Consider the following 12,879-nt stretch of genomic DNA (forward strand, 5'->3'; position numbering starts at 1 on the left):
GTGAACCGAAGGCAGGCGTACTCACCTGAGAAAGACTGAGCGGTGAAATGGATGAAAGACATGCAACTCTTTCATTTACGTTGATCTTGGTTTGGAAGTTTGTTAAAAGTTTGACCTACTAATGTAAAAGATGTGCAATGAAAGATAGAGGAAATGTGCAAAAAAAAAAAGTTCAGCCATTTACATTTAAAGACCCACTCAGATCATGTTTGATATATTTAAATATAGCTTCCAGTGGTCTTTTAATTATGATTATGCCATTTTTTGTCGATTTTCGTTTTTTAAACCGTTGTTTTCTACAGAGCAGCAGCAGTTCATTAAAGATTCGCCTCTAAGTTGTGGGCGGAAATTTTGGTGCAGAGCAACCCCACCCCCCTTCCCCTCTTTATTGCTAAAAGCTCTCTTTTTACACTCTCCCACTAGCTTACAGTCCCTAAAAACCCCAACATAATATTAGCGGTGCAACGAAAGTGGATAGCAATATTGGAGCTATCCAGCTGTACAGTTTTAGGCCAGATGGCTGCTCGGATGAGGAAAAAAGAGGACAAGAATCGATTTATTTATCTGGAAGTGGATGCATTGGAAAGGAACGAAGCAGGGAGCTTGTGGCCCCGCCCAGCATAATTTCACCATATCCTGGACGAGCCCCCAAATATGTCACAGCCCCGACAGGGACACCTTCCTCAGTCTAGGGGAAATTTCCAAAAAGGGGCCAGAACATAATAAATACTGGACACCAAGGGAATAGGGAACACCGTTTATCAAATAAAATAAATTATGTGTCTTCTAAAAAAAGAATAAAATGAAATAATTAGTGTGCTGGTTCAAAAAAATACGCTTTATAAAAAACCATTTTTTTATCTACTCCTGATTCAACTACCAACAGAAAATACTGCAAAAACATGTTTAAAATACCAAAAACACACTTTTCATCGAAGTAAAAATATAATATATAATAATAAAATAAAGACATAGTGTTCATAACTAAAAACTGCTGATTTAGGAGGACAGAGGAGACTCCAGCATAAACGGAAACCCCAGCTCCCCTATCCTGCTGAGATATGTGTGGGTGACTGAGCGCTGTCGTTAGGAGGGCGGCCTGAGATTCCCAGAGTTCACTGCGGTCACCATCCGATAGATAACAGTTCATCCTCTGAGAGGAACATGAAATTCTGCACTAAGATTAATGGAAATCCATACAATAGTGGTGGAGGCACCGCACTTAACCCCGCAAATGTCAAACTCGCTGTGATACTGCCGGAAATTTGTCCGGGTCCGGACCTTTGAGTCTCAGCTGGTCTCTAGTGATCGGTGAGAGAATATTGAGTCCTTCCCTCCACAGAAATGAGTTAGAGGGAGAGAAATGTCAGGCAGAAATAGAAAAGGAAAACCACAGAGAAATAACCAGCGGTGAGGGGAGGTCTGCTCAACGACAGAAGTTAAGACTTTCTTACCTGAAAAAAACATTTGTGTAAAGTGTTTTCTGGTATTTTGACCACAAAACCTCAGGAACTTTTGAAGGAGACGACAGCTGTAAGGGAAGACCTGTTGATATGCGATCCTGTGAAGGAAAAGCCAATTATTTNNNNAAAAAAAAAAAAAAAAAAAAACAGGAATTGACCGTTGACCCCGAATCAATCCCGCCATTGTTACAAGCTTTTAGTACTTATAGATTTTTCCCTGAACGGAGCTCTTCTCATCTGCAGATCACAGATAAGTAACGAACACATCATTAGAGGAAAACCTGGAGGCTGCATGGCTCACGGGCAAGAACGACACCAGGAAACACTGAGGCTCAAGTTGAGGGGTTTATTAGAGAAGGGGGTGAATATAAAGCTACTGTATGCAGGAATTCTATGGTTGGAGCAAAACCACAACTAGCCAAACCTCTCTTGTCTATATTATACGCTACACAACTTCCAAACAAGCTCATCAGAGTAAATGGAGAAGTTCGATAAGATGGTTTCATAAAGGGAATACCGTAAACCATAAGTGTGCTTTGGTTCACAAAAAGATTTAGAAAAGAAAATCAAACATCATCGTACTCATCAGGGACAAGGAAACAAGCCTAGTATTTTAAACATAACATATATTCTGCTCTACATGGGAAAACCTAATAAAAATAAATTAAAAAAAAGATAGAAATCATCAAAAAAATGTCTAGATTCATCTGTATGTTAAAACAGCTCCTCTATTGAACTATTCAAGGCTTTTTAGTGTGTTCACACACAGCCAGTCAGTAGCACAACAATGATATAGCTAAAATATCAACTGCCACAAGTTTTTTTTATTTTTTAAATGCCACTTGTCCTCTTCTGATATGTTTTCAGTATTTTCAGAAGTTGCTCGTTTCACATGTTAAGCTACAATAAGATCAATAAATACAGTTGGGAGTGTGCCGGCTGTCTGTAACAGCACGATGTTCACAGGAGCGAACATCATGAACTGCAGTCCTCCTGAGGTGTCACCAAGCACACGAGGGAGCAAACAGAAGTGGGTTAACACATTGTAAAAAGAGACTTTTTTTTTAAACCAACTTGTGTGGTTGCTATGTTTTGTTTTTTTTTTACTCTTTTTGCAGGTTTTTCCTTGAACCTCTTAGAAGGAGTCCATGGCCTTGAATTCGCTGAGAGCCTGGACGGGGGAGATGTGTTTCTTCTGGGAGCCTCGCCGTACGCGCGTTTGACACTCCTCCGGCTTCTCCCGCTTTACCAGAGGCTTCTTCTCGGGCGCCTTCATGCGCCAAGAAACCACGGGCGAGTTGACCGCAGCCGTGCCGTACACCTTCTGGTACTTGGTGGAAGCTACGTAGGAAGCTTTGACGGTCAGCACCACGGCGTTCATCAGGTTCTTGGCTGCTTGGATCAAAGATGTGGCGCTGTCCAGCTGCAATGTGAGGTGCAAACAGGTTTAAGTGAAAGGAAGGAAGCAAGGCTTCAATGATATAGGGCTTATTTCCCAAATGAAACACCTTTCTGTGTTAAGACGAGCAATTAGACAAGATAGCATAACCTTCGCTATATGACATCTCATTTTAGCAGTTCTTAATGAGCAAAGGCGGGGGTCAGGTGTATTTCTGTCTCCATCTGCTTTGTTTGGCTGACATTTAGGGGTCGGAGGGAGAGGGCCCCTTCCAGCAACACACTGAGACAAGTCAACTGTTTCGCTTTAATGAGTGTGCATTCCAGCAGGAAACCACGAAAAGGTAAGATTCTCAGCAGGGCTTGCATATTAGAGAAATTATGCAACTTGAAAGAGTCAAGTCGGGGTGGGAGGAACGACAAAAGCTCTTTTTTTTCTTATTACGTAACCCTCAAAAGCACAATATAGGAAAAAGTTTTTGTGTTTTGAAAAGAAAACTCGTCACAGCTTAATCAAAACTTAAAGCAGCTCGTTTTACTGCCATTGTTCATTCAGTGGTAAAATTTGATAAAATTTCTATATTTTGAAAAAAAAAAAAAACAATAAAAAATCAGTTGATTGTCACAGGTCTTACTTTTTGGAAAATGGAGGCTCAGATAAACAGGAACATATAATAAAAATCAAGCACCCCCGCATAATAATGACTCAAATCAGTTCCTGTTTTAACCCTGGCCATTACAGAACTTCTCTTTGTTCTTTGCAAATATGTTTCTACAACACGCGGGATTAGCGGCGGAATATTAACAGCGGCAAAACAGTCGTCGGAGTGTTGATCACAGTTTGCGGCTCGTCGGCGGGGAGGGGGATAAAAAAATCCAGACTGATGGAAAGCCTTCCCATTATTTGTCTGTCACTCCTTCCCACTGCAGTTTGTTCAAATAGTAAAACCTTCAGGTCTCAGGGAAGAAACACGACTACAAGGGCCAGCGGGTCTGTAAATATTACAGCACTTAGCAGACACCTGGAGCTCGGCTTTCACAGAGGGGGAGGGGCGGGGCACAGATGAAGCTCAGTTTTTGCCATCACTGATTCGATTATTAAAAAATAAATATTTTCCTATTTGGCATGAGTTTTTCAAAAATTTTACACTGGAGATGTTGTTGTCTGACACCTAAATAGCACATGCTCTTTGACCTACTGTAACTTTTTGGCCACTTGTGCGATCAAAACTAATCAGTTGATTCTAGTGTGGAGAAAAGCAGCTTTTCATCGATAACGTAAACTGTTGCATGTTGGCGCAAAACTGTTTTCATGTGCAATCAATCAATTTATGTAGATTGTGTAAGCACTCCACTTCTATGCAAGTCAGTGCCACACTTTGAAGTAAAGTTAGTGCAAGGCTGCTTTTCTCCGCTTCAGAATCCGCTGGAATTAACGCTAATTGAGTTAAAGGTGAAAGAGTTACTGTAATTGAAATAATTTCAACACTTGAACTAATGCTCTAGCTAAATAAATGCACAAACAGTAAGACAAAAGAATAGTAAGGATATAAAATAAAAATTAATTAAAAATTGTAATTGTGAGCAGGAATTTCTGAAAATCATAGAGAAAATCCCATGGTGCATAGTTCACTTATCGCCACATCAGTGTTAATCTGAATGACCTTTCCTTTCATCGTCTCAGCTCTGTCTCGACCTAATACTAAGAGGGTTTTGATCCACGTAGCATGTAGAGCATAAAAAGTGGCGTTACAAGGATCAAGTCTCATGACTTACCGCTAACAGTCTATCTATAGCTCGAGTGAAGGAGAATCAAGACACACCAGAGAGTTATTTATGGACAGACTCACCCCAGATACGATGAGCTCTCCACCCAGATTCTGCACCTCAGCCTTCACTTTGCTGCAGATGTTGAGCTGGTGGCAGTACAGGGCGATTCTCTGCAGGTAGGCCAGTAGATCCTGCTTGCAGGCTGAATCAGGGCACTAAATAGGAAATAAGAACAAAAAAACCTATGAGGAAACATACAGAAGCATCTGCTCTCTATCTTGTATTTACCTTTATTTGAAAAAAAGGGAAAAAAGAATGAATGTATAAATTAAAAAAATGAGGAGTACAAAAAATTCAGATCACCACTGGTTCATAATGATTCTGTATGATAAATAAAGTCACAATGATAATAAGGATTCTAGTAGACAAATCATAGAGTTTGTGATATAAACACCAAATTGTGAATGGATGTANNNAAAAAAAAAAAAAAAAAAAAAATCTAAAATGGCGACCATTTGTAGAAATAGTGGCCATGCACATAATTGTTACAACAATATTCAATGACTATTTGCCCCACTCTCAAAAATATGGGGTGTTAATGAACTAAATACTGTCTTGAGGGGTATCTACAGAATACTACTATGTGTATCATTTATATTTTTTAAATCTTGGCATTTCTCACGGCTAATGTGCTTTCCTGAAAGACGGGATCCTAATGTACATACATGTCAAATTTGGTGCTTGTACTGCAAACTGCATTTATTTTAATAACCTGCTCCACTCTTCAGCTTCCACTTTCTTAAGTAGAAGAAAAACATACAAAGATGGCAGAGCACCAAAAAGAAAATATAAAACCTGTCTTTTTTTTATTTTTCACTAACCTATAATGGAAAAAGCTCAAGGACTGTGATTTTAAGGCTGATTTAAATTGAAATAATGGCTAGAAAAAGAACAAAACCAGTCCCCCTGAATTCTGGCAGCTATTTTCTCTCTTTAAGTGTGGAAGAAGTCGCTCAACACTCCTTCCAGTGTTGTTTTGTTGCAGGCAGGTTGAGGCTGTCAGACTTATTTATTCCGGAGGAACATATTGGTCACGAGGCGCAGTACAACGGTAAAAGAAGATCAAATTAACAATGGATGGACTTTCAAAAGCTGCTTCCACTGCAGCTGCTCCTTTTTTATTTATCTTCCCCCTCTTGACTTTATAAAGATCAGAAGTCACAACCTCGTCCTGCTGGCCTTTGTGCTGCTTCAGCAGCAAAGACAGTTTTCATACAGAGCAGTAAATGGACCAATGTGGCGGACGAGGACCGCCTCCTCGGGTGTCCCACCATCACACACGTTACGCCTTTTTATCCCATCTGGAAGGCTTCCAGAAGCTAGCTATGGCCCACTAAGCTCCCAGTGGGTTAAGAAAACTGCATCAGCGGCTTGAACTCTTTGAGCGTCGTACCCAAGAAACACCTTCCTTCTAGCAATTAACATTAAATTGTCCTAAGTAGGAGATTGAGCAAACCTGCGTGGGAAAATGCACAGCTCATTTCCTTCTTCTTCTTGTTGCACAGGGAGAGTGAGTAGGTCAAACATCAAGCAGGGGTACAAAAATACCTCCCAGTGGACTGGATGTTGTCTTTGACATAATCCGCTCCCTTTAACAAAAGGCCTCACATGCTAAGATGAGCAGAATCGACAAGCCGTAAGTGCTTGTCGCTGAAGGTCAGGCAGAGCCAGTAAAGCGGCTCATGGCGTATCGTTTGTAGCTTTAACTCACATCTACACCTGCAAAAGGAGCTCAAGTGTTTTGCTTTACAAACCATAGATGTGTTTTACAAAGAGGGATTCTACAAAACATTAAATTAAGACAACTGCTGTTAAGAATATAAATTATACATTAGAATTTTCATGTTTATTGGTTTAGTTTGTCATTTGTAAAATTAACATAGTATACGATATAAACAAACAACCAATAAAAAAGGAATATGCACATTAATTTTCTTTAAGCACTTATAGGTTATCTTTTGATACATTTTAAAAAATTCCCAATGGTGTTTTATTAAGGATTATGACATTTTTAGCCAACAATCAAAAAAAAATAATCTGCTCCTGATTCACAATTGGAATAAAAAAAATACCCAAAACTTAATTTTAAACTTCGTTTTAATTAATGGATGTATGTTCTTCCCTCAATATTTTACAGATGTATCCATGTTAATTCTTCTCCCAACTGAAGCACAAAAAAGCCACAAAACAACTGTAGAGTTCACCAAGAATCCATTAGGAGGCAAGTTAATTTAATTTAATAATTACTAACGAACTCTTACATCAGGATTAATAGTTATAGCCTAATTTCAAAAACCGTTTGGCTTGGTAAATGTAGATTGAGTTTGATACTGTGATCCATGTGACTTTTGAATCTGTGGCTCTAGAACAGACAAATTAGATATTCCAGCAACTACAAGGCATGTTTGTTCCACCCACCTGGCCATGTTTGACCAATATGAAAGCCTTCAAGTAGAAAAATGAGCTTTCAATGAGCTCAGAACCTTGATATTACACCCCCTATGTCCATCAAGAGTGTGTGTGGTATCTAAAACACCTTCCACGAGTCTACAAGTTTTTTCATTTGCTAATGCTGTAGAGTGGCTGTTAGTATCATGTTTGCTCAGTTCCATAAAAAAGGAACTTAGTTGGTCACAGACTCAGACATAAGTATTTTTAACAGACAGGGCCCCCTGGGTTCTCCCAGCAGATAAAGTTGCTCATTTTCTCAAGGTTTTGAAATTTAATTACATGTACTTGTGATCGTTCTACACATTCAAGTGTGACTGCAAGAGTAAATCAAAACCCTCTTTTTTTTGCTCCTCAAATTTCCAAAAGCATTTTCACTTCTGCTGTACTTAGACTTAAAGCAAAAACAGTGAAGAATACTTAAGCAGCGGATGGGAGCACTTAGGTGAATCTGAGGTGGAGCTCCGAGCTCACAGAGCAGCCAGAGGGACAAGGAGAGTGCTTATTGCTTGGTATTATTACTGCATCGCAACTGCTGGCTTGCCTCACTCACTTAGCAGCGCTTGCACAAACACACACATCCGTACACTGATGCCCCGAGCCACTTTGATACAGACATGACACGATTGTCCTCTATTGAACAGCTGACTAATTGCCTGGTTATCTCACAGATTCCCTGTTGATGTAAATAAATTGTAAGGTCCATTACTTAGTATGGCTCATTGAACCTTTATTTCCCCCCTAACATGAAGTTGGATTCCACATGTCAGGAAACACTCTTTGTTTGACCTTTTCCAAGACTCTTTTCAACTCAATCTTCACACTTGCCTCAGTATTTTTTGGAAGATCTCGTGTGAGTAGTTTGTTCCTGCTATTTGTATAATTTAGACCTGACTGAGTAACATCTGAATGAGTCAGAGTCAAAATGTAGGCAAGTGACATATCACTGTGCGGAACAAACAAGCTCTCAAACTTATGAGAAATAGAGTTCCGTTCAAATGACGTGGCCATTCCAGACTTCTGTTTTGTTTTACTGTTTTAAACGTTTTATTTTTTCTTAGAGTTCTGCTACATAAAACGGAAAAGGTTCCAGAAAATACACGAAAGCTGCTTCAAAAAAGTCAAATGCTGCAAGAGAAAGTTTTCATTCCATTTCTAAACACTTCAAAAACCGTGCATCCCAGTCCAAAGTGCAAGAACGGGGACGTGGTGTTGTTTTTTTGCCTTTTCACTTTATAGTGTACAGGGCAGCATTCATAGGAACCTTGGAACATATATTTGACAAAAGAATATAAAACACTGACTGTATATGAGAACTGGACTGAGTGAAAGGAAGTTCCAAGAAACCAAAATCCCATAGATTTCTAATAAGAAATAAACAGCTATTACTCAGTCATATCAGTGGACTTCCAACAAGCTGACTCCTGATTGGCAAGAGCGGTTACCATAGAAACAGAGATTCAGACCCATTTGGACCAATCACTGCTTACCTACATCATGTGGTTCCAACATGGCGGCATACGTACTGCAAAAAAATGGCAAATGAATCAACTGAAAATGACTTCATTTTGTTGGAGTCAGAAGTAAGCCATTTCCCATGAGTGACATCACACTCACTTGATCCAGTTCCATATACAGTCAATGATGTTCATTTTCAACCTAATCCAACTCATGAACTCACTCATATTTTAGCAGGACTGCATGTTCTGTCGTACTCTGACAAACTGTGACTGGGTGATCCATATATAGGTGAGATGAGGTATTATAGTCTGCAGGGGAAGCATCTCCTTCCAGCCCCTTGCTACGTCTGGAACATGATACAGTCACGCCACATATGCAGCGCCTGCATGTAGCAGATGCATGACACGGTAACACCCATTTCAAAGGTAAACATAGACGTAACGATTGAAGTATTGTGACATTTTTTTTCCCCACCGTTTTGCATAATTGCATGTTTTTCTATAAAAATGGATATATGGAAACCTTTTTGGCCCAAGAAAAGCACACATAAAATTGAATCTATACTGAAAAATGGACATGTATTGAATGGTAATGCAGCATAGCTATTAGTGTGCAGACGCTTCAGCACACAACATAAACATGTAAAAGCTGAAATTTCTACCAGAATGGAAGCACTAACATAGATAATCCCTATCACATCATGTTTTAGTAAAATATATCAGTTTTATTTTATTTTTTTTCTTCTATCATCTCTGATGAACATTTTTAACAAATAAATGAAACATTTTCAACAATTATACACAGGCATAATTTTCTACCATTGCCGATGCTTCCTTTTGTTCTGGCAACAGCACCATTGTGTGCTTGAAAATACATTCATTTGGGTTAGTTCCTGCTTTCCTAAGTCATTTAATTACACAGCAGTCACGTTTGTTTCCCTGCAGTCAGCAGGCAGCAACAGCTTTGCTCCTGTTTGAAAATCAAAAGCAGCAAAGGCACTCGTTGTGACAGCTACACACACAAGTCTGGCTGTTTTAACTTTAACCCTGTGTCTATTTTGCAGCACTTATAAAAAATAAATGACACTTGTTCAGGTTTTGCTTTGTTTTGTTTTGTTTTTTTATATTTGCGTTTTGCAACTAAAGGCTAAAATTAAAGTTCACATAAAAGCATGCATAAAAAAAGAGTGTTTGTTTTTCCCCCCAAGGTTTTATTCTGAATCTAAAGGTCTTATTTAGAATGTTAAATGTTAAAGATCCAAACAGCATACCCAAAAAACAAAAAAAAAAATAACAAAAAGACAACAAGAAGGGTTTGTTTCTGTGGATTTCGAAGGCCAAGCCTTTTCCGTTTAAGAAAAATGCGGCAGCACAGTCGAGGTTTGCAATTAGATCTGAACAAACCGCCAAAAACCCCACAAGTCGGAGACAAAACCAAGCTGCAAATCAACGACTAAAAAAACAACTCCCAGATATGTACTAGTAGAGAATGCAGGATTTGGGCTTACACACACCAGGATTTACAAACACAAGTTTCCAAAGACAAATAAGACAGTCAGCGTTTACACAAACGATGACACAAGAGGACAATCGTTTTCAGCACGGCGACCATTTTTCCATAAAAATGAGTGAAAATACTTCTTTCTATGAAAGCCTTAAAGTCAATTCAAACTAAAATGCTCTTGTTTAAAAGAGTCTGTTACTGTGGCAACTGATATTCTCATAAATGTCATTAAATCTCTAAGAAAAAAAATCTCTGTGTAAACAAATACCTGTAGCGATACTAAAAACAGATTTTTTTTAACTTTACAATATTGAAAGTCTCATAAAGTTAAGTAGAAATGCTCCATTATAGCTGGATCAGTGTCTCCTGCTAGAAAACAGTTTTTCATCTAAGGTAGGATTAAAATCAATGCCAATGGCCACTGTAGCTCTTCTGGAAGCAGGGCTTTACTAATGCATTTTATATTGATTTTTGGTATTGTTACATGTTCATAACAACGTCCTCCGGTGCTGTAATAAACATTAACCTAAAGGCAACTATAGCAGTTATTGACACAAGTGTCAGAGGTAAAATTAAATCAACAAAGAGCAGAGCAGTTATTTTAATTGAAATTACCCAAAATGTTCACTATCCGTCTTGAGAGTTATTGTGTAAAGTTTGTAATTTGCTCTTCAAATATGTGATGGTATTTTATAATCTAAATAAAGAACCTAAAATGTGCAAGAAGTCAATAAAGACATCTGAAAATTGACTACAGCTATGACATGGATAAGTGACAGGAGTGGTTTCACATCCTGGAGGGTTGTATACTTCATGATACACTTTATACACCACAAATAATCCTGACAACCCCAAAACCGGAAGCACCCGTATGGGTCAAACCCCTATAAGGCCTTAAGTCTGTGTTTTATTATAGGGTTTGAAGCTCACGAGTGTACAAGCAAATGGCCGATCAATGCAAAGCCAAAGACTCAAGCTGCTAAAAAAAGTTCTGAGCAGAGCTCAGATGGGATGAAATACCAGGAATGTAATGGAAGGTAGGAATTTGGTATTTGTAATGGATTTGGGAGTTGATGCTCCAGCTCGAGCAGCTGATTGAGAAGGAACAAGAGATGAGAGAAGAAAAAAAAAGACATTTCTGGAGTGAAATGGGGTAAGGTTCCCCGAGGGCTTTTTCCACGTCAAGTGCTGGTACCTAAATGACTATGAATGAGCTTGCCGTCCTCCCTTCTTTCCATGCTGAATTACCTTCTGCTTCACATGCGTTCATCAATAGGGCTGATGTGGAGTTATGGCGACAAGGTTTGCCACTTAAGGGAGTTTCATGAACGCAGCGGAGCAACCTTTTGTCTTACTGTCAAAGTGCAGGACTCCCACAGATTACCTAAGGTCAAGTCTGAATGCAAAAATCCTGTTTATATTTGGAAGCAACACGAGGAAGTAGTCAGCATTCTGCTATTAGTGATGTATTTCTGTTTAGGCGTTTCAGGAGAGGAAAACTTCTTTTGGCTTCGAATTCTATTAATGTCAAGGCTAAAGCATGGCCCGAATGCCTAAAAATTCAACTCATTGGATAAAGAAAAAAGCTTTGTGTCCCAGTTTATGTCACAAAATAAAGCTTTGATGTTTGTGGAAATGTAGCAGAAGGCTTTGAATATTCAGTAAACAGTGGTTTAGGAAATGACAATTAAAAATGGCAAGCCACCTGCTCTTTTCATTACAACAAACTGCTAATTCCGACACAGGTTCTTCAAGTGATTTGCCTCGTGACACATCCACTCCCACTCAAAGCCCTGTTAAACACTGATTGGCACTTAGCAGTCCACGAAGGAGGCAACGAAAACACAAATACAGGTTTTTCTTTTTTTTTATTTTGACTTCATCCTGTCTGTCGCACACAGTGATAAATGCCTCCACAGAAACGCACAAGTGTTTACTACGAGGCGTTCACACCAGAAGATCCTGCTTTTTAATCTCTTCGTCTGAGCTCATTAATACACAACAGACAGTTTTGGAGAGACGCAATTAGACGTTGAAACTTTGTTGTGCAGCGCAACATGCTCTAGAGAGCAGGCCAGAGTAGTACTGGGGGAAAAGTGCCAGAGCTGACTGAAGCCGTCTGTCCGAATGAAAAGCATAGGCTGCTCTGGAGCTATGAGAACTCGCAGTCACTCTGTGCTACTGACATATTCCTATGAAGTCATTTCCTGTCACAAGAGGGCACGAAATGTACTTTTTTCTCTTTTAGAATTTCGTTTTTCCACAAGAATAACTACTCTCAAAATAATACCAGCCTCCATAGTGAATCAAATCAGTTAGCCGATCAATTAAATCTTCATAGCCCCTCCCCAATCATCCTTTGATGTATTGTAAAAGCATTCTCAGTGGTCTTTTAATTATAATTATGCAGTTTTTAGCCAAAATTGAAGAACTTGTGTTGTTTTCTTGGAAATAGTTTCTCCTTCTTTCATTTGAAAATGTGCCAGTTGTGGGCAGAACTTTTGGCATGGAGTAAGCCCGTCCCCATTTCCCATCATCCATCTGTTTACGCAACCTCCTGCTAGCTTACAGCCTTCACAACCCCAATATAACATTACCGGTGCAACAAAAATGGCAAGCAATATTGGAGCTACCAATTCATACAGTTTAGAGCCAGATACCAGCTCAGACCAGGACAACAAAGACCTACACGGATCTATTTCAACAGTTGAAAAGTCAGGTGTTTGTGACTTTGTGTCCCCAGCAATATCTCCGGTTCTTGCTTAGCTTTAGCTTC

The 12,879-nt window shown here is 39.2% G+C and overlaps 1 protein-coding gene across 2 annotated transcripts in view; it reads right to left on the reverse strand.

Moving 5' to 3' along the window:
- Window positions 1-1,795: 1,795 nt before the first annotated feature.
- The window catches only part of LOC112157044 (catenin alpha-2), a 91,634-nt gene continuing 80,550 nt past the window's right edge, over window positions 1,796-12,879 (reverse strand). For both annotated transcript variants that reach the window (XM_036212653.1, XM_024289495.2), the window contains 2 exons: window positions 4,712-4,846; window positions 1,796-2,886 (listed from right to left, as the gene is read on the reverse strand). In XM_036212653.1, coding sequence (XP_036068546.1) covers window positions 2,599-2,886; window positions 4,712-4,846 — 423 coding nt within the window. In that variant the 3' untranslated portion in view covers window positions 1,796-2,598. The remainder of the gene's footprint in view (window positions 2,887-4,711; window positions 4,847-12,879) is intronic.

Source organism: Oryzias melastigma, linkage group LG1, assembly GCF_002922805.2.
Source record: "Oryzias melastigma strain HK-1 linkage group LG1, ASM292280v2, whole genome shotgun sequence".
Classification (NCBI taxonomy): Eukaryota; Metazoa; Chordata; class Actinopteri; order Beloniformes; family Adrianichthyidae; genus Oryzias; species Oryzias melastigma.